The sequence below is a fragment of the Suncus etruscus genome, chromosome 4, assembly GCF_024139225.1.
Source record: "Suncus etruscus isolate mSunEtr1 chromosome 4, mSunEtr1.pri.cur, whole genome shotgun sequence".
Classification (NCBI taxonomy): Eukaryota; Metazoa; Chordata; class Mammalia; order Eulipotyphla; family Soricidae; genus Suncus; species Suncus etruscus.
The window spans coordinates 147,017,516-147,039,632 of NC_064851.1; the positions used below are offsets into that span (position 1 = coordinate 147,017,516).

Genomic DNA, 22,117 nt, shown 5'->3' on the forward strand with positions numbered 1-22,117 from the left:
TTAAGCAAATTATTAAAATATAAACAAATGTGTAAAATATGAAAAGATATATTTCATCTTTTCCCCCTGCAATATGGCAACCAGGAAAGCTAAGGTTCCATCTGGCTAGTGTTCTATTTCTTTTTTTTTTTTTTTTTTTTTTTTGGGTCACACCTGGCAGCGCTCAGGGTTACTCCTGGCTTCATGCTCAGAAATCGCTCCTGGCAGGCTCTGGGGACCATAAGGGACGCCGGGATTCGAACCGATGACCTTCTGCATGAAAGGCAAACGCCTTACCTCCATGCTATCTCTCTGGCCCCTCGTGTTCTATTTCTAAGGGACGACACAACTCTAGGTAAGTTCCCTGCCCAAGTTTCTTTGCTTTTCTCGCATGTCCAGTGAGCTTCTATTCCTGAGCTCCACCTAAATAAGCCCCATCTTCTACAAGTCTTTCTCAAACCTTCTAGCAGAGGGACCTTGTTCTCTGCATTTCCAAAGAATTCTCCAAAAAAAAAGTTTGCCCAGCCCCTCTCATGTGAAGATTTTTCATCTTGCATGACTGTTATTTACTTATGCCCAACTCTCTCCTCTCCTCTTGGGATCTTAGCTTCCCAAGAGCAGGATCTTGTGTCTAACTTTTGTTACTCTCCTCACACCTAACACCTACATAGTAATGCTGACAAATTTGTTAATGAGACCAACTTGTGAATGAAAGAAAGGCTGGCTGAAAAGAAAGTGACCAGAAAACTTACTCAACAGAAAAGAGGTTGAGAAAGCAATGGTGAAGCCCACCTGATTAGTTTGCTGTATTATTTCAGAGCATTACAACTATAATATTTTCTAAACATCCTAAGTCCTCAGAAGTAATATTAACCCCTTAACACCTTCTTGACAAATCTGGTCATTTCCCCCCAAAGGGAGCAATCTTTACTCTTTTTTTCTGAGTGTTTGAGCTAGGCTGGGGAGGCAATTCCAGGGGATGGCACATGTTTTGCATGCAGAACCCAGGTTCTATCCCTTGCATCACACGGGCCCTTGAGCACCACCTGGAGTGACCAGAGTCCAGAGTATTAAATGAGTACCACGGGGTTGTGCCCTTCTGAAAAAAACAAGCAAACAAACAGAGTGACCCGGCAAGTATTTAGAAACATTGGGAAGGGATAGGGATAGGACAAAGGGTAAGATGCCGGCCTTGCACACAGCTTACTGGGGTTCAATTCCCAGCACCACATAATGTCCACCTCCTTGAGTCCTGCCAAGAGTGAACCCCAGCACAGAGTCAGGATTAAGTCCTGAGCGGCACTGGGTGTGGCTTCCCCAAAAAAGATTTTTGGGGAAAGTTATGCAGCTCAGTCTACAAACTGTTAGTTGGTCCAAGAATGGTTTTGGGTTTTTTGTTTGTTTTTGGGTCACACCAGCAGCCGACTCAGGGGTCACTCCTGGCTCTACTATGCTCAGAAATCATACCTGGCAGGCTTGCATGACCTTATGGGATGCCGGAATTCGAACCACTGTCATAATTCTGCATTCAAGGCAAACACCTCACCTCCATGCTATCTCTCTGGCCCCTTTTTAAAACTTTTTTGTGATGGCCGGAGTGGTGGCGTCTTCCTTGCGTGCACTAGCCTAGGACGGACTGCAGGTTTGATCCCCTGGCGACCCATATGGTCCCCAAGCCAGGGATGATTTCTGAGTGCATAGCAAAGAGTAACCCCTGAGTGTCACCGGGTGTGGCCCCAAACCAACCAAACAACAACAACAACAACAAAAAACTTTTCTGTGATGAGGAAAAAGAAAATCCTGGGACCAGAGATAGTAAAAAGGGCAAAACATTTGCCTTGCACACAACTGACCCTACTCCGTCCCTGGTGCATATGGCTATCTGAGCACTGAAGAGTGGCACCCAAATTATTATTATTATTTTAATATATTTTTAAGCACCATGATTACAAACATGTTTGTAGTTGAGTTTCGGTCATAAAAAATGTATACCCCCCTTTCACCAGTGCAACCTTCCTACCACCTGTCTTCGAGACAGGCATTCTATTTCTCTCATTCACTACCATTATCATGATAGCTGTTGGTGTAGTTATTTCCTTAATGTGCTCACCAATCTTTGCAGTAAGGTTCATATAATATCATCATACATGGTTGAACATGGAAACCATTATGCTGAGTGAAATGAGTCAGAGGGAGAGAGACAGACACAAAATAGTCTTACTCATCTGTGAGATTTAAGAAAAAGAAAAGATAGTATGCCAATAATACCCACAGACAATAGAAATGAGGTTTGAAGTGGCCCCCAAATTAAAAAGAAATAAAAAAGAAAAAAGTCTTTAGTCCTTGAGAATGAAGTACATTAAAAACTTGTTTTAGGGATTGAAGCGAATGTACGGTAGGAAGGGCATTTGCCTTACATGCAATTCCCTGCATCCCAAATGGTCTTCTGAGCTTGCCAGGAGTTAATTAATTAATTAGTTAATTAATATTTATAATAAATTAAAGCCTAAAGCTTCTTTATAATCTGGGGAGTCTCACTGTTGTTTTTTTTTTTGGGGGGGGGGAGTCACACCTGCGGCACTCAGGGATTACTCCTGGCTCTGTGCTCAGAAATCGCTCCTGGCAGGCTTGGGGGACCATAGGGGATGCTGGGGTCTGTCCTGTGTTGGGCGAGTGCAAGGCAAATGCCTTACCGCTGTGCTATCGCTCCAGCCCTGAGTCTCACTCTTGAAGGTAGGGTGGACTGGTGGACAGCACCATTTCCCCAGCGTGGTTCACTTCTGAAGAGCTAATACTTGGGAAGGGAGAAACACAGCTTCTTTTATTGGTAGTGTCTTGTGGAGAAAACTTTTGGTTTAAGGAAGATGCAAAAGGGGTAAAGCAAACATCCTAGCCCAAGCTTGATATTTAATCCTTTCTGGAAACACCAACCCTTCTCTAAAGCTCTCCATCCGGACTCCCAACAGTAATCCCTGGCGTATTCAAGACTAAGTGCTTGGGAAGATAAATGCAAGACAAATTTCCCAAGAGAAAATTAAACTCACCTCCAAGAGCTATGAAGACTTTACAGAACAAGACTTTGAATCAATTCTATTGCCTTTTCTTCTAGCAGCAATAGACTAAATAAAACTTTCCGACACAGCTCTTAACCCACAGCCATTTTGGCGAGATTAAAAAATTGAGGCAGAAAGCATTCAGAGAAACTGGCTGCTACAACCCCTAATTCACAAGAGCCAGTCTATTTTAGGAATCTTGTTTTAGGTAAACTGAAAAGCAAAATGCATATGACTAAAAGTAAAGTGATGAATCAGGCTAGAGCAGTACAACAGTGGTAGGGTGCTTGCCTTACACATGGCTAGCCGGGATTTGATCTCCAGCATCCCATATGGTTCCTTGAGCACTGTCAAAGAAAAGTCCTTGAAGTGTAGAGCCTGGAATAATTCCTGAGCACTACTAGGTGTGCCCCCCAAAAACAAAATAACCCCCCAAAGCCTGATGATTTGAGCTGAAGAGAGAGCTCAACAGGCTGGGTATATATAAAAAGACGCTATGACCACATTAAGACTTGGGCTCAAATCCTGAGCACTGTGCCAGGAGTAGCCCTTAAAGCACTGCTGGCTCACAAACCAAAGAGATAAAAAAAAAAAAAAAAAAAAAAAAAAAAAAAGAACCTATGACTTTTCCTTGTCTTCATGGCTACATCTCCCTGCCAAGTCTTCCTGACCGCTGGAATCCACCAGGAATCAAGTGAGCCTAAGGTTTAGGGTTCCCCTTATTGTCTCTCAGGTAACACATAAGCATCAGTGATGACCCTTCTGCTGGCTTCACCTGCTATTTATAGGGAGCTGAGGGGGACTTTCTCTAAGCCAGAGGCCAAGGGAAAGGGGCACCAGGATCTGGATCAAAAGAACCCAAATGTTTACATGACTGTAATCATACACCTACAATTATATTTGTAATCACGGTGTTTAAATAAAGATAATTAAAAAAAAACAACCAAAAAAAAAAAAAAAAAAGAACCCAAATGGCCCAATCCTATTGGGGACAGCACCTCCCAAACACCTGCTCAACCGATATGATCAGGGCAGAGTCTCTCCCTTACCACTGCTCCATGAAAAAGCATCAGGTCAGGGCCCGGAGAGATAGCACAGGGCGTTTGCCTTGCAAGCAGCAGATCCAGGACCAAAAAAAAAAAAAAAAAGCATCAGGTTAGGGGGCAGGAGACAGCATGGAGGTAGGGCATTTGCCTTGCATGCAGAAGGACGGTGGTTCAAATCCCGGCATCCCATATAATCCCTGAGCGAAGAGCCAGGAGTAACCCCTGAGTGCTGCTGGGTGTGACCCTCACCCCCCCAAAAAAAAAAGCATCAGGTCAATGCAACAGACATTCCAAGGATCTGGTCACAACTATCTTGGCTGAAGGCCAGCCCCCACATCCCCAGCCTTCCAGTCCCCAAACACCCCAGTAGAGCTCCTTCTTGGGGGGGGGGGGGTCAGCGGCAGCGCTCCAGCTAGAAGCCCTGAGGTCTCCCAACCAAATGGGGGCAAATATGTAAACAAGTCATTAGGGAGATGGGGTGTCAGCACAGCCAGCCACAAGGCTCTCCCTAGGTCAGAGAGGAAGAGCTGACCCGGACTTGGGGGTAATTAGGCAGACGAAGCAAGTCCCCCGGGGCCCCTGCTACTTAGCTCTTTAACCAAGCTCAGAGAGGAAACAGGGACCCGGGCCAATGGGGAAAATGGCCACTTTCTACTCAACAGTGCCAAGGCTCCGGTTCTACCCGAAAAAAGCGGTTTTCCCGAAAAAAGCTCAGGAGGTCCGGAGGCGCAAAGGGCAGGCCTCATCTGCGGAGGAAACAAGTCACCTTAATTACCATGTCTAGAGAAAGTGCGATTTCATTACAGCCTCGAAACTACCGCCCAAAGGAGGAAACCAGAGAAGTGTTTTTCAATTTGAAAGAGACTCAGAAAAGAGAGGGTGAGTGAGAGCCACCCAATTCTGCCCCCACACTCCTCCAAAAAGTTTGGGCCAGAAGGTTCGGACCTTTTAGGCAGGGAAGACCCAAGCCCGGGTGTTCAGACCTGTTCCAAGGAAGTTTCCACCCCTGTTTGGGCACAAACACCTCCTTAGAAACCGAGAGTGGGAGCCTCGAAAAGCAGAGTGGCCTCTCCAAGGGGAAAGTTACCAAAGGATGCGTGAAACCACCGACTCAGACCCCCTATTCTATGACCAAGGCCTGCGCGTTGGGCTGGACATGCTTACAGAGAGTCGAAGGGAACCAGTATGCATTCCAGAAACTTCCGTGGGCCAGTTTTGGGTTAGACCCAAGGCCAATGAGGCCACTTGGAACCGCTGACCCATTTGAAAAGTGTCACCATCACCTCCCACCACCACTACCCAGGAGGAAGCCTGAGTGGCTTTTCTTTGCAGACTCTTTCCCGCAAAATCTAAATCTGCAAAGAGACATCCAATCCCAATCAGACCCTAAATAACTCGGGCTCCACGGTAACTTTCTTTTCTCCCCAAAACCCTCCGAGCCTCGAGAAGTCTCTAAGAGGGACCCTGGTGGTCCGGGCCTGTGGAACAATCTCCGCATTCATCTGGGCAGGGGAGGGGGACGGGAGAAGGATGTTAATAATGTGGCTGCGGTGTGCCCGTGTTGGGTGAAACGGAACCAGATGCTGCTGATAGATACATCTGGAAAATAAAGAGATGGGGGGGGGGGCGTTGTGGGAGAAAGACACCACAGAAATGTTTTAATGGGCTAATGGATTCTGGGTCCAGGATAAAAAAGAAGTATCAGGCGCCTCTCCCTACCTCCATGGACACACACCCTGCCCTGCAAAGGTGCCCGCACCTCCCCAGGAATGGTGTTCAATGCACATCAGTAAATTCCTCAGCCAGGCTCATGAAAGTTCCAAACGAGACTCCCCCCCAGCCCCGAGCTGGGTGGAGTGTTGTGGAATAGGGGGACGAGTCTTGGGGGTCTAGGCCGGCCAGAGAAAGCAAAACCTCTTCCCTTCCTCCACCTCTTAGATTCAGATTCCAGATTCAAGGATCCCCGTCCCTGCCTCCAGCCCCCCACCCCACCCCAGCCCAGGATAGGGCTTCACAGGCCCCTCTGAGCTTTCTTTCCTCCACCAAGTCCCCCAAACTTTCAACCTTCTCCTGGAGCTAAGTAAAAGCACCCCACTCACTCCCATACACACACACACACTTCGGGAAAGGGAAATCCCGTACCCCGATTCAAATCCGCTAAGATCCCCAGATGCAGCCATTTGGTGACGACACCTTCTTAAAAAACCTTCTTTCTCCAAGAGGGGCGAACCAAGAAGCCCTCTCCTTCCTTTTCCTTCCTTCCTTGGTTTCCAGGCCTCACCCCACCCTATTGCCCACCACCACCACTTCTCAATCCCCCCAATCCCGCGGGCCTCAGAGTGGGTGAGTGAGTGAGGGCGCTGAGCCCGCATTTGGGGGTGATGATGGTGGTTGTGTGTTGGGGGAAAGTTCCACGAACCAACGCTACCTGCTGGACTGCGGCGGGTCCCCCAGAACGCGCTCAGACGGGGCGGAATGCAACACACAGAGACAGATAGACGGACGGATGACAGACCGACGGACAGACGCGCACAGTCCGTCCCGGCTCGGCTCGGCCCCTGCCCGGGACTCCCCGAACCGCCGAGCCGCGCCCCGGCTCGAGTTGGCGCAAAAGTTGGGCGCCCGGAGGAGCGGGCGAGGAGGGAAGGGAGGCGAGAGAGACAAAAGGGGGGCGCCGAGAGCCGGGACGGGCGGGCGGGCGGGCGTCCGGCGGCGGAGGGAGAGAGGGGAGGGCAGAAGAGGGGAAGGGAAGGGAAGGGAAGGGAAGGAGGCGCCCCGATCCCGGCTGCGCTCCAGCATTGGGGGGCCGCCCGCCGGGCCCGGATCTGGGGGCGCCGCGCGCGCCTCTTACCTCCCTGGCTTGGCCGTCCCGTTCCGCCCCGTCCCGCTCTGGACGCTCCGAGCTCGGCGCTTGCAGCCCAGCCCGGGCGGGAAGGAACAATGGATCCGAAGCCGGAGCCGGAGCTAAAGCGGGGGGGCCCCGGAGGCAGGGCGGGGGCAGGGCTCGCGGGAGTCCACGGCCCGGGGGGCTCCAGACCCCTTCTGCTCAGGCGTCGCGCCGGCCCGGCTGCATCGCCCGGCTGGCTCGGGGCGCACGCAGCGCGGAGGCGAGTGTCGGTCCCGGCGGCGGCCAGGCGAGGCCGAGCGGCCGCCGCAATGCGCTAAGAGCGAGACGCGGCTCGGTCCCGCCCGGCACGGACGTAAGCTGCGCTCCGCTCCCAGCCCGGTTCGGTTCGGTTCGGGGCTCCTTCTTGCTCCCCCAATTGCCGCAGCAGCCGGCTCGGGGCTCCCTCCGGCTCAGCACCGCTCGCTACCGAGGCCGCCGCACCAGTGGCCGCAGGAGCGCTCGGAGCGCTGTGCGCCGGCCAGGAGAGGCGAGGCCAGGCGAGGCGGGAGGTTCCCTCCCTCGCTCTCTCCTTCTCGCTCGCTCTCTCGCTCTCTCTGGTCCCACCTCCTCTCCTCCCCCTGCAGCAGCCTGCTGGGCCTTGTAGTTCCCGAGTCGGGGGGACCCCCAGAGAAGTGGGGAGCATTGGGCAGCGCTGCCCCAGAGCTCTGTCTGATCTTTGGGCGCGCGTAACCTTCCATCGGGCCTCACCCTTTGCAGGGCACCCCAGGCATCTCAGAGGCATGATTTGGGGAGGGGAGGAAGGGGAATCGGGAGAAGGTACCTACCTTCGGATGGTCGGTCACACTCTATAGGGTTTTGGGGTTTTGATTCCATAATCGAGTCGGGGGGGGGGGTTTCTCACTGCATCTCCCCATCCTCGTCTATAGAACAAGGAGTGAGGTGGGCTAATAGAACTCTCCCTATATGGTGAAGTGAAGGGAAGACCTGGCGCATAGCAAACACTCAATAAAGAGCAAGTTGGTTTTATTCATAACCCCCCCCCACAAAAAAATCCCCACAACACCCACACTTTCCTTCAATCTCATCTTCTAATTACAGAATTTAGGTCTATGGTCGGCGGGAAGCTGGGCTCCTGTACTTAGGACTCACAATTTTGGGCTTCCAGAGGCCTCCTCCATCTTGCAGTGTTTAGCACTTTCTAGCACTGACTAGTGGTAGAATTGGGGATGGTGGTACTAGTTTGGAAGCAAACCCACCCAGAACGCTGGGAAGTTGAAGGAAAAGGAGTTGGGACTACTCCAAAAGAGACAACCACGTTTATAAAGTGGTTCCTTAGTTGCATGGGTGTGAATCCTATGGGGGAACTCTCCTAACTGGCAGCGTTGGACCTATTCAGAATGTCCCAGGAAGAAGCAAAGAATCTGTAATTTTTCTAAAATTACAAAATAGGCCAACTGGGGACCACTGGGAGGTTGGAGAGTATATGCCACAGTAGATAAAAAAAAAATAGATGCATCACTTTGGGATCCCCCACTTGTGATCTATTAGATTTTGGACAAGTCATTCAGCTGAAAAAGTTAAGACTTGTTTACATACCCCCCCCACCAGATGGTGTGGTCTCCCTCACTAGGTTTTCAATAAAATCAGATAAAATAATCCAGGAGATAGCTCAATCGATAGAGGACATACCATGCATGTGTGAGACCCTGAATCTAATCCCCAGTACCCTCCCTATTCTTACCCCACCTAGCACAGCAGTTTGGACTTGGTGGCACCATGAGGCCCATTGGAGTGTCCTCCATTAAATAAAAAAAGATCAGGGCCCAGAGAGATAGCACAACAGTAGGGCATTTGCCTTGCATGCAGTAGGTCCAAGACGGACGATGGTTCAAATCCCAGCATCCCATATGGTCCCCTGAGCCTGCCAGGAGCGATTTCTGAGTGCTGAGCCAGGAGTAACTCCTGAGTGCTGCCGGGTGTAACCCCTCCAGCCCCCCCCAAAAGAAAAGAAAACATAACAGAGGTTAAGGCACTGGTCTTGCATGTGGCTGAGGACTATACAATGGTCTTAATCCTAGTACTGCATGTGGTCTTCTGAGCACTACTAGATATTGTCCCTGAGCACAGAGCTAGGAGTGAGCCTTGAGCACCATTGAACTCACACACACTCCCACTATCAAGAAAAAAAAGGAATCATAAGATACCAAAAATGGCAGACAAGTAGAAGTAACTGCAAGTTTATGGTAGGATATAGAGATATCCCTATGCTTCTAAATGTACCAGGTATAGAAACTTGAACTTTATCTTTTGGTGCCAAACCTGAAGGTGCTGAGGTCTTACTCCTGCCTCTGCTCAGGGGTCACTCTGGCAGTGTCAGGGCCCCATATGGGTCTCCAGGGAACAAACTGGGACAGGCTGCGTGCAAGGCCAGCATCCTGTCACTGTACTATCTCTCTGGCCCCAAGTTCTTCATTTTATACAGTACTCATCCCAGGCCTTTAACAAGGCCAAATCCATACCACTCTTCATTGAAAAGGCCAATCTCAGTCCTGTCAGTGTCTGAAGTCTTCACTGGCCTTCTGGAGCTGATACTTACTTAGCATTACTCTGAGCTATTTTTAAAAAAACTTTCTTTAGGGTCCGGAGTGGTGGTGCATCTGTAGGGCATTTTTGCCTTGCACACGGCTGACCTAGGATGGACTGCGTTTCTATCCCCCGGTGTTCCAAGCCAGGAGTGATTTCTTAGTGCATAGCCAGGAGTAACCCCTGAGTGTCACCTGGTGTGACCCCAACCCCTCCCCCAAAAAAACCCTTTAAAAAAACCCCAAAACTTTCTTTAATTGGCTTCTATATTCTTCTAGGATATATATCTGTCCTAGCTACAAACCTACCTTTGTTGTGGATGAGCTTGATGAAGGTACTGAAAGTACAGGATCTAAGAAGAAAATTATAATAGAAGAAAACCTGATAGAAGACAAATTGGGGAAAATCCAGCTTATAATGCTAACATGCAACTACAATTTTCCCCATTTTTCCCTCTTCTCTCTATGAGTCTTCAAAGACAGGACGTTTTGTATTTTTACATTTTTATTGCTTGATTCTGTCCTTTACAACACTGTTAATAATAATTAAAAATGGTTTCTCGGGCACATAATTCCAACACCACACCCATCACCAGCTACTCATTTCTCTCCCCTTTCTCCAAAACAGGGAGTTTAAATGAAGCCTTCTTTTACTTTATTTGGTGGGGCAAGGTGTGTTGGCCACACTCAGTGATGCTCAGGAGTGAATCCTGACTCTGCACTCAGGTATTACTTCTGGCAGTGTTTGGGAAACCCTATCAGGATGCAGGGAAATAAACTAGTGTTGGCCTCATGCAAGACAAATTTCCTATTCACTGTACTATTGCTCCAGTCCTATTTTGGATCATTTTAGGTTTATCTCTAAGCCCAAAGCATGCTGACACATACGTCCTTGATGTAAATAGAGGTATTCAGTGCTGTTTGGGGTTGAGTGCAATAGGTTTGCTGTGGAACACATTTCTTAAGAGTTGCAGGCTGAAAGAGGCCCAAATGAAAGCCAGTGCCCCCGACCCCCGCACTCCTCTAACCCCATTTTTTAGGAAACTGCCAAAGACAAGGGGATGGTGAAGGTGAGAAAACCCAGAGAGAAGAGGCCGTCCACAGACACGGCTCTTGAATAATTGAGAGCTGGCTGCTTTCATCCTCCCAAACGGCTTCCTTCCGTGCCACACCTCCCCCCTTCCTCTTTCGGAAAATTTAGGCCCTCTGTCCTAGGGCAGCCCAGGGCCAGGAAAGGGAGCGCATCCCCAGGGTGGCCCTGAGCGGCTCCAGGCAACCGGACGGCTCGACCTACGTCTGTCCTGCTCTGCCGACTCCTGGCACCTTGCCTCGCCACACAAGAAATGTAATCTTCCCTCTGAGATAACAAAGAGCTGGGAGGGTCAGGGAGGATTTGTAGGCCCCTTGCCCTGCCAGCTAGATGTCTGAGAGGGAGACAAAGGCCCTCACGCTCCAGGACCTGATAACCAGTCAGGGGCCTGTTGCCTCCTGGGTCTGTGGGAGGAGGGGATGGTGCCGAAAGAAATCCCGGGAAACGACTCTCCCCAAGCTAGATTGACTCCCTTTGTTTGGGAACACTGCAGAAAATCCCTTCCCTCTTTCTCTTTCTCCTTCTGTCTTCAGGATTCTTCCAGGAGCTTGCTCTTCCTCCTCTTCCTCTCCTCCTCCTCTTCCTCTCCTCCTCCTCTTCCTCTCCTCCTCCTCTTTTTCCTCTTTCTCCTTCTCTTTCGCTGCTTCTTTCTCCACTCTCAGGCTCCTTTGCTCCCTTGGACTTTAGTGACTTTAGAGCTGGCCTGTTCCCACCAGGAAGCAGCACCTCCACTAGGCTGGATCAGTATTGCAGAGTTAACACATCCCTGTTACAGAAGTGTGTGTGTGTGTGTGTGTGTGTGCGCGTGTGCGTGTGCGTGTGTGTGTGTGTGTGTGTGTGTGTGTGTGTGTGTGTGTGTGTGTGTGTGTGTGCAGCAATGATACTGGGGTGAGTAGGGCCCATGCAACTGCTCCAGACTCCAGAGGCTTTGGGAGCAGTTGGGAAGCGCTGAGGCTTAGGAACCTCCTTGCCAGAGGGGATTCAGGAGGAGGGAACTGGCTGGGCTTCTCTTGCACCGCTGTTCTTCAACTGCTTTTCACAGGTCCTGGGAGCAGGTGGGAGGCCCAACCTTTTGCCCCAGGCCCCTGGAGTTAGGGAGCAGCAGCCAGTTGCCATCTGGCTGCCATTTGGTGACCCCTGACTGTTCTGAGCAAGCTTCAACATAGCAGGGAATGGAGGGTCGTGTTTGGCTTGGGGTTTTTGTAAATAACATTTCAGTCTTCGACCAACAGGGAGCTGGCAGGAGTGGCTCGGCATGTCTGGCTCTGGCGCAGTATTTATTTACTCTGTGTGTGTGTGTGTGTGTGTGTGTGAGTGTGTGTGTGTGTGTGTGTGTGTGTGTGTAGACAGCATGGGGGGCTGCACTGTGCTAGGCATGGTGGGGGTACAAGGATGAAGCACAGCAGGGCTCAGCCTTAGGGAGCTAACAGTCTAGTGGGGGAGGGAGAAACCAGAAGTACAAGTGACACCACACTGGCGACACCTGTGATTCCATCTAATTCTGTCTTGTCTGTTTTGCCTGTGTGATCTCGGTCAAGTCATTTCACTCCAGTCCATGGAGTTATGGAGACAACATGGAATCTTTAGTTTCTTTTCTTTTCTTTTTTTCTTTTTTGGTTTTTGAACCACACCCCGGATTTACTCCTGGCTCTACTCTCAGGTCAGGAATTACTTCTAGCAGGACTCAGGGAACAATATGGGGTGCCCAAGATTGAACTTGCAAGGCAAATAAAATACCCTGCCCGCTGTACTATCAATCTTTCCAGCCCTTGTGATAAGTTTTACTGTAAGGACAGAAAAAAAGCCACAGACTTCTTAGGTGAAGTAGATGAGCCTGTAAAACCACAGTGGATGCCTGGCCTAGGTTTCATACTCCTTTCAGAAAGCTTGCTACAAATCAGCTGGCCCTCATACTCCTTTGGGGCTTTCACCTTTTAGATCCCAACTCGCAAAGCTCCCAGTTAAAGACTTTGGTACTCAAGAGAGACTACAAGCGCTTGCCTCACAAGCTGCTGACCCAACTACACCCAGTTAGATTCCTGGCATCACATAGAGTTCCCTAATTATTGTCAAGAATGATCCCTGAGATAAGAAAGAACCAGGCTTAAGAACAGAACACTGAGCACTGTGGGGGTGTGGCCCCCACACTGAAAAGGTTTTTCCAAAAAACTGTGTTGCAGCTGGCCTGGAGGCAATGGTCCTAACAGTGGACTCATTTGCATTTCTGAGGATTCCCAGCAGAGAAAACTAGGTTCTTGAGGCTTCTGCCTAGCTTGGGGGACAGAGATCAAAGTCTCAATTATAGACTGTGATACCTGAAGATTCAACTTTGAAGTGGATTCCATCCAAGGGTATGCTAACAAAGTTGCTGGTGACTTCTGTGTTGTTAAGATAGAGGGATAGGTGTTGTTGAAGAGGAAAAGAACTTAAAAATAGTGCTCTCTCAGGCTAAAATATATATATAAAAAGTCTGGAAGAGGGCCAGAAAACTAGTACTATAGTTAGGGTACTTGACTTGTATGCAGCTGACCCAGTTTCATCCCATCTCAGATGGGTCCCCTGAGCTCACTGAGAGTGATCCCTGAGTGTAGTGCCGGGAGAAACCCCTGAGCACTGCTAAGTGTGGCCTCAAAACAAACAAACAAATAACAAAAGAAAAAAAAGAAGAAAACTTCAATAATAAAAAAAAAAAGACAGGAGGGCCCGGAGAGATAGCACAGCGGTGTTTGCCTTGCAAGCAGCCGATCCAGGATCAAAGGTGGTTGGTTCTAATCCCGGTGTCCCATATGGTCCCCCGTGCCTGCCAGGAGCTATTTCTGAGCAAATAGCCAGGAGTAACCCTAACGCACTGCCGGGTGTGCCCCCCCCCAAAAAAGACAGGAAATTAAATTTGTCAGTTAGGGTGTGGGAAAATGAGCACTGAAACCTTAGTGACTGCTGGTTGGATATCGTTGGGGATCATTTGATAATGTATATCAACATATCGTGGATACATAATTTATGTAATTTTTGGGCCCAATAATTCTAAGAATTTAATACACAGAATTTTTTTTTGGTTTTTTTTTTTTTTTTTGGTTTTTGGTTTTTGGGTCACATCTGCAGTGCTCAGGGGTTACTCCTGGCTCTATGCTCAGAAATCTTCACTGGCAGGCATGGGGGACCATATGGGATGCCGGGATTTGAACCACTGTCCTTCTGCATGCAAGGCAAACACATTACCTCCATGCTATCTCTCTGGTCCCAGATGTTCTTATATGTAGAGCTTTATGGAGGTGAAAGAGTGAGAAGCTGGGGCCGGAGGGATAGCATGGAGGTAGGGCATTTGCCTTTCATCCAGAAGGACGGTGGTCAAATCCCGGTATCTCTTATGGTCCCCTGAGCCTGCTAGGAGCGATTTCTGAGTGCAGAGCCAGGAGTAACCCCTGAGCAATGCCAGGTGTGACCCAACAAAACAAAACAAAACAAAACAAAACAAAACAAAACAAAACAAAAGAGTGAGAAGCTTTATACTGTGCTATACCTGCTATATTATCTTTCCAGTTTCCAAAATTTTATCTTTAGGCAAGAGGAGAGATTAAGAAGAAATGCCCTGCTAGATCCAAATCTATTTGAGCATATCTAAACAGCCACTCACAAGTCTTCTCAAAACACCCTTCATATACCACCACTACCTTGAATCATGGGTCCTCATCTGAAGGAAGGACCATTTGAAAGCTGCCATCAGGAGTCACAGATTATCATGCTTTGAATTAGGGAAGGAGATGTCTTTGGGGCTTGTTTGTTCGTTTTTGTTTTGGGCCACACCCAGTGGTGCTCAGGAGTTACTCCTAGTTCTGTGCTCAGGGATCAGATCACTCCCTGGTGAACTTTGCAGACCATCTGGGATGCCCTGTGATTTACTGTGATCAGTCCTGTATAAGGGAAACACCCAATTTGCTGTACTATTGCTTCAGCCCTGAAGGAGACTTCTCAGACACTTCTTCTTTATTCAAATCTTCTTCTCAACATGCCAGCTAGTGTGAAGGACTTGCTAGGTCTCTATTTGAGGCTTATCACTGTCAAGAGCCAAGCCTCTTCCCATAGTACCCTGTGGTCTCTAAGTTATTTGGTCAGCAAAAGGGGGGGATCTACAGGCATTTCTTTCCTAGGCCAACTAAGATTTTTTTTTTATTCTAGAAAACAATCTGGATGGGTATTAAGTCTTCTTACATCTTTATCTTCCAAGAATTTCTTACAAAGACTAAATAGTTGCTAATAATTGACTGTTGCACTCAGTAATTAACTCTGATAGGTTTCTGCATATGTGAGCTTATTTTCTAAGAAGTGTATAGAAAATATAAAAAGTGGTCTTAGACTATCTATCTCTTTACTTAAGGCTTAAAAAGAAGCCTTCTGGGACCGGAGAGATAGCATAAAGGTAAGGCGTTTGCCTTGCATGCAGAAGGTCGGTGGTTAAAATCCCAGCATCCCATATGGTCCCCCGAGCCTGCCAGGAGTGATTTTTTGAGCATAGAGCCAGGAGGAACCCCTGAGCGCTGCCGGGTTGTGACCCAAAAACAAAAACAAAAAAAAAAAAAGCCTTCTTTTTGGCCATAATAGCTAATATGTAATGAGTACTTATCCTACACAGATACCTCACTAACTGCTTTAACACAGATTATTTAAGCCTCAAAACAATAAGGTAGATATTATAGTTAGTCCCCATGTCATAGGTGAAGAAACTGAGGTTTAGAAAGCAAAACAGACCCACTTTAGGAAAGGAAAGCAAAATCTCCAAATCCAGACTGTCTGTATGGAGACTTTATCACTGGCTACCTCAGGAAAAGAGGCAACATAAAGGGATTTTAGAACAATGCTTTCTTTAAAACTTTAATGCGTAAAACAACAACAGAGTTTAAACTACACCAAACAGAACCGTAAGTTTAAATGTATATTTTCCCAAAAACTTGCTACTGATCCTACTAATCAACAAGAGAGCCTTTTTTTCCTAAAGCAGCTCCCTCTGTCTTGTGACTGTGTGAGTGCTGGCTGTAGGGCGTGGGAGGTTGGAAAAAAGGACTGCTATCTGACACCTGTGGGCCCAAGTCTCAGTGTCACTTGGGGGTGTCACTGGGTTTCAGAATCACTCTGCCTGCTCAAGTTCAACTGGTCTTGCTGGTGGTGTTGCTCAGGAATCAGGAGTTAATGCCAAAGCTGGGGATAGTGAAAACATGGAAGGCATTTTTTTTAAAGGAGACTCAACCAGTCAGTGAGGAAACTATATTTAAGTAACCATATCTCTGTTACGAATAGGCCCGCAGAGAATTGAGATGGAAAGAATCTTTCAAATCAAATGTGCTTTCTGCTAGGTAGGCTTCAAGTTTATTTTTCAGTTTAATCTTTTTCCACTAACCCCTTACCCCACCCCTGTTCACTATTCCTTCTCTTTCGGCCTTGCAAAGTCTGGAGCAGGACTGGGACATGGAGAGAGCAGGAGCAGTATTCCTATTAGGGAAAGGTGTGGTCTTTTACTTCACTGCCAGTTTAGCTGCACCAGAAACTTTATTTGGCTGTCGTAGTGTTTCCTCGCTGCTGTAAAAGTTCCCAGAAACAGCCCCTCACCCCTTCCCAAGAGTATGATGTCAGTCAGTAACTGCCCAAAATAAGCTGTGCTTATGACTTCAAGCCAAAGTTTTCCATATTTTTTAATGGTGTTAGGGATCAAGCCCAGGGCTTCACACAGTTAAGCAAATGCTCTACTGCTGAGTTATATCCCTAGTCCCCAAATCAATGTTTTGAAAGAAAATCAACATTTAGTCTTCTTTCTTCTGTTTTGTTTTGTTTTATTTTCTTTCTTTTTCCTTCCTTCCTTCCTTCCTTCCTTCCTTCCTTCCTTCCTTCCTTCCTTCCTTCCTTCCTTCCTTCCTTCCTTCCTTCCTTCCCTCCCTCCCTCCCTCCCTCCCTCCTTCCTTCCTTCCTTCCTTCCTTCCTTCCTTCCTTCCTTCCTTCCTTCCTTCCTTCCTTCCTTCCTTCCTTCCTTCCTTCCTTCCTTCCTTCCTTCCTTCCCTCCCTCCCTCCCTCCCTCCCTCCCTCCCTCCCTCCCTCCTCCCTCCCTCCCTCCTTTCTTTCTTTCTTCTTTCTTTCTTTCTTTCTTTCTTTCTTTCTTTCTTTCTTTCTTTCTTTCTTTCTTTCTTTCTTTCTTTCTTTCTTTCTTTCTTTCTTTCTTTCTTTCTTTCTTTCTTCCTTCCTTCCTTCCTTGCTTTCTTTCCTCCTTCCTTCTTTCCTCCTTTCCTTCATTCCTCCTTCCTTCCTTCTTTCCGCCTTCCTTCCTTCCTTCCTTCCTTCCTTCCTTCCTTCCTTCCTTCCTTCCTTCCTTCCTTCCTTCCTTCCTTCTTTCTTTCTTTTTTTTTTTTGGGTCACACCCAGTGGTGCTCAGGGGTTACTCCTGGCTGTGTGCTCAGAAATAGCTCCTGGCAGGCACGGGGGACCATATGGGACACCGGGATTCGAACCAACCACCTTTGGTCCTGGATCGGCTGCTTGCAAGGCAAACACCGCTGTGCCATCTCTCCGGGCCTCTTTCTTTCTTTCTTTCTTTCTTTCTTTCTTTCTTTCTTTCTTTCTTTCTTTCTTTCTTTCTTTCTTTCTTTCTTTCTTTCTTTCTTTCTTTCTTTCTTTCTTTCTTTCTTTCTTTCTTTCTTTCTTTCTTTCTTTCTTTCTTTCTTTCTTTCTTTCTCTTTCTTTCTTTCTTTCTCTTTCTTTCTTTCTTTCTTTCTTTCTTTCGCTTTTTGGGTCACACCCAGTGATGTTCAGGGGTTACTCCTGGCTATGCACTCAGAAACTTCTCCTGGCTTGGGGGACCATATGGGATGCCAGAAGGATCGAACCTCGGTCCATCCTAGGTTAGCATGTGCAAGGCAAAGGCCCTACTACTTGCACCACTGCTCTGGCCCCATATATTTTTTTCTTTTTCTTTTTTTTTTTTAAACATTACACAATTTTTTATTATTAAATGAGAAAAATCTCATTTGTTACATCGTCACATTGCTAGTCAGAAAAATGCTGCAGTGATGAAGAAGGTCAATGTTGGATCAACCAAAGTCCTCATTTCTACAACATTCATTTACAAAGAAATAAAGTTCAACACAGCCCAACACAACATTCTTGGGTTTTCTTCATATTGAAGTCCCCCCAAAAATCATCTTCTAATGGGGTTTTTTACTACATAAATTATAGTTCTTCATTTTTACAATTAACCCCAAATTGTATGAGATGTATCACACTAAAATTTCTAAAGCTGTTAGGAAATCCTTCACACATCATCATCATCTGATGTGTCACTGCTACTTGTTTCTGTGTCATCATTCTCAATAGTGGGTTTGAAAGTGCTGTTTTTCCAGGGTCCAAACTTGAAGTCACAGATCAGACCATTTTTCAAAATACCATTTTTCCGCAGGCCATTCTTCTGTAACTGTTCACTAATAACTTGGAATTCTCTCATTTCATCTTCAGTTAAAGGAGCACAAGTTTCATCATTTTCACTGTCTTCTTGCCAGCCCATCTCCTTTAACAATCTGTGTTCTGCTTCAAGTGAACTTGAAAGAACATCCGTTTGTGGGAAGGTAGAAGAACGAATGATCTGTTGAGATATCACTGAGGCATTGCCATTCTCTTGAGGAACTTCACTTTCATCAAAATTTCGGTTTATGTCCCTTTCTTGGCGAGTACTATTGCTGTTATGCAAATTAAATGAGTCGTCATCCTTCTCTGAACCAGCATGGCTTTCATCTTCATGTTCCTCTTCTACTCTGTCCCTCTTTAATGCTTTCAAAAATTCACTCTTCTTATCAGTACGCATACGGGTCAGTTTGGTTAGCCGAGGCTGCTGATTAAGTTTGTCAACAGGTGAAGAGGAATTTGAGCGATTACACTCTTTTACTGAAGTTGTTGATGGACTATAATTCTTGGCAGTTGGTTTAAAAGCATTAAAGTTACCAACACTGTAAGTAGACTCATGAGAGAAAGAACTCCCAACTTTATTTTCTTTAGTTTGGCTTTTCCATTGTGTAGGTTTTGTAGGTGGAGCAGCAGGTTTAGGGACTAAGCCTTTATAAACACTTGGGCCAGTCCCATTCTTAACTGGCTGTGACTGAAGATTTCCTACAATTGGGAATCCAGAGAGCTGTAAGTCTTTTGCATTACCTTTCTTAATAACCAGCATCCTTGGGGTTCTAGATTTAGGATTCGGAGGATATTCCCATACACCTGCAGCTAAAGATTTATTCTGATTTGGTTCTCTCTCATACTCAGGATTTAAAGATGGAAAATCTTCAGCCTCAAACTGTTTACGTTCTCTCCTATCATCTTTCCTCCCTGTTTCATTGTCAGGTATGCTGTTTTCGTGTAGTCCTTGGCTTTTTCCAGGATGAAAAATACTGCTACGAGAACGGGAACTTCCACCATGGTACCCCCCCTCGATGATTTATGTTTTCTGTACCATTTCTTCCATGTGTACGCCATCCATTTTTTTCTTTCCTTCCAAAATTACCTCCATTAGGTCGTCCAATACCAGAATCAAAGCCATCTGAAGAGTTGTGTCGTCGACGATTCACATCATACCGATTTTCTGTCCATGAAAAATTTTCAGAATGCTTCTCAAAATTCAATGACGACTTTGTTGACGATGGCGGAGTAGGAAAATTAAGCCAGGCTGGTGCAAAGTCATGCTGCGCCATTTAGGTCCAGTCTCTCCGACTCAATGAAATAGGCTTCAACACCTCATGGCAAGTCCAAATTCCAATAGGACTGCACAGGAAGGTGTTGCGTTTTTCTCTGTAATCTTTATGTTTTCCAGTTTGTTTTTTTATTTTGTATCCTCTGAAATAATATCCAAGTTCTTTAAAGATACTTAACCTACGACTATTTGACATAGAGTTACTACTTCAAGTCAGCTACCCATACTTCTGTTTTAAAGTTTTCATATGGCTATCTTCAGAATAAGCCAAGTTCCTTGGATTTAAGATTCTATAGTCTTCTTGATTTATTCCATGTATTTGTCACAGTTGTACTTATCCACTCCAGATGAAATATCCAAGTTATGAGCCCAAAAGCAAAAACAAAAAGAAACTTCACATCTGAAGGGCATTCCTAAACATTCAGCATCTACAGACACATAGCTATCTCAATACTACCATGCTGCTGGGAAATGGCAACATCTTAAATCCCACTTAAATAAAAGATAGAAGGAGAAAGATTGTGTTTTTCAATGTCTTCATTTAGAAAATCTGTCCCATTGTGATCTGAAAAGGGTTGAGGTAAACAATTCCTAAAATTTTTAATAAAAGTAAAAATAAACTGCCATGGGACGTCAGAAATATTTAAACAGTAATTTGAAACTGTCGGAACTATTCAGTACACAAATCAAACATATCTTACAGTTCTGGCTGAAGAACACCAACAGAGAGGGTGGGGGAGGCAAAAATACCACCAGCTGCAATACTTGAGTATGTTATAGAATCTGTCTGAACCGAAATAGTGAAGCGGTGTCCGTCACTCTTTTTAAGCGGCTTGTAGAAACATTCACTACTATCAGAACACTTCGGAGACGATTCCTGCCGATCTTAAACTTCTGGGGCAAAATTATCCAAAAACATTGTAATTCCAAAATGGCCACTTGAAATATCCGGGGCCTTTCACACAAAACCTAGAAGAAAATCTTCATATCTGAGTAATTCGATCACCTTCGGCCGCACCAGAGGGGCTCCGGGCCTGGGGTGCCGCCGCGCTCGATCCCGGGAGGAGGTTTTCGGTACTTTGAATAATCCCCTTTTGCCGCTTTTCCTTCTTTTTTGTTTTTAACTTTTTGTTTTTGGGTCCTACCTAGCTGTGCTCAAGGTTTACCCTGATTCTATTCTCAGGATCTATCACTACTCCAGCAGGGCTGAAGGGACTGACCATATATGCTATCATGGATGGAACTGGAGTTGACTTTGTGCAAAACCAGACTCTTAACCCCTCTCTGGCCTGTTCAGTCAATAGTTTGAAGACAATCAGAGAGAAAGTATGTCATGGCAAAGGACTGAATATGCGGGTGAAAGTAGAAACAAATCCAAAAAGCAAGAACCATACTCACATTTAATACTAATTCCTGTCACTACACTGTCCCTCCTACAGTGACCACATATAGGAGCAAATTTCTCTCTGTATATCTTAATGAGGTCAGAGGAGACCCAGATACAGATCCACTCTAACCTCTTCCTGCTTGTTGCATTTTAACATTTTAGTGATGCTCTTGGAGGGAGCAAGGATGTTTAAGGATCTTATATATTTGTTTATTTGGTTTTTGGGTCACTCCCGGCAGCGCTCAGAAATCGCTCCTGGCAGGCCCGGGGGATTCGAACCACCTCCCTTCAGCAGGTAAGGCAAATGCCTTACCTCCATGCTATATTTCCGGCCCCTCTTTGTTTATATTTTTATTTATTTTGGGGCCACTCACAGTGATATTTGAGATGGGAATTTATTTCCTGCAATGCTAGGGGTTCCTATAGTGCTGGAAATTGAACCCAGGACACTCTCATTCAAAGCATGTGCTCCAGCCCTTCGAGTCATTTCCCTGGTCCTATGAGATTTATTGCTACCGCTACTCCATTCACTTTTTTTTTTGTTTTGTTTTGTTTTTTGGGTTACACCTACTGGCACTCAGGGGTTACTCCTGACACTGCGCTGAGAAATCGCTCCTGGAAGGCAAGGGGTACCATATGGAATACTGGGATTCAAATTACTGTCTGTCTTGGCTTGGCTGTGCTATCTTTCCAGCCCCTCCCTCCATTCACTTTTTTGTTTTGTTTTGAGCTCACATACGGTGGTGCTCAGGAGTTACTCCCTGCTCTCCACACAGAAATCACTCCTGAAGGTCTTGGGGGACCATATAAGATGCCAGGGATTGAACCAGGGTTGACTGCATGCAAGGCAAATGACCTCACCACTGTAGTATTGCTCTGGCTGTCCACTCAGCTTTTTACCCACTTCTAAATAAGATTATTAGTATTGGTGGCAGCCAAAACCAGAATATTGATAATGGGAAGGGTGTTATTGGAATACACACTGGATAATAAAGGGTATCCCCAGCTGTAGGCAACCCAAGTCTGCCTTGACCCTTGTGTTCTGGGATTGGGAAACAGATAAGTTTTCCCCCCTTTTTACTTCCTTTTCCTGTTTTTGCTTTCTGCATCTTTTATGTAAATTCTGAGACCATTAGAAGATTTAAGCACAATGCTCTCTAGATTTGACAAAAAAAATTATTGGAACCCCAGAGATTTTTTTTACCATTTGTTTCGCTGACTCTCCAGCACATCTATTGGACCTTGAAAGTATTCGTGTATCCAGCATCTTTTCGTTTTTCCTTTTGTCACCTTGGCAAGTTTAGTAGCCTTACCAGGCCTCAATTTCCTCAAGTGTAAATGGATATGGTGGGCTGTAAGGATGTCAAAACAGCAATCCATGTAGGGGCTAACTCTCTGTTTTTGAGCTGCCCTAAAGAG

At 46.4% G+C, this 22,117-nt stretch overlaps 2 protein-coding genes across 7 annotated transcripts in view; both read right to left on the reverse strand.

The window, feature by feature from the left end:
• The window catches only part of FGFR1 (fibroblast growth factor receptor 1), a 66,397-nt gene extending 59,337 nt beyond the window's left edge, over window positions 1-7,060 (reverse strand). For 4 of the 6 annotated variants that reach the window (XM_049771808.1, XM_049771807.1, XM_049771806.1 and 1 more), the window contains exon 1: window positions 6,930-7,060. The gene's annotated coding sequence lies outside the window, so the exon portion shown is untranslated. Of the gene's footprint in view, window positions 1-6,506; window positions 6,564-6,929 lie in introns of those variants that run through there. The other 2 variants (XM_049771811.1, XM_049771810.1) reach the window with 1 other exon arrangement.
• Window positions 7,061-17,838: 10,778 nt separating this feature from the next.
• On the reverse strand, window positions 17,839-20,048 carry LOC126006429 (vasculin-like). The gene is given in 2 exon segments (XM_049771855.1): window positions 17,839-19,050; window positions 19,052-20,048. Coding segments are annotated over 2 exon segments (1,422 nt in total). The 5' UTR covers window positions 19,313-20,048; the 3' UTR covers window positions 17,839-17,889.
• Window positions 20,049-22,117: the final 2,069 nt, after the last annotated feature.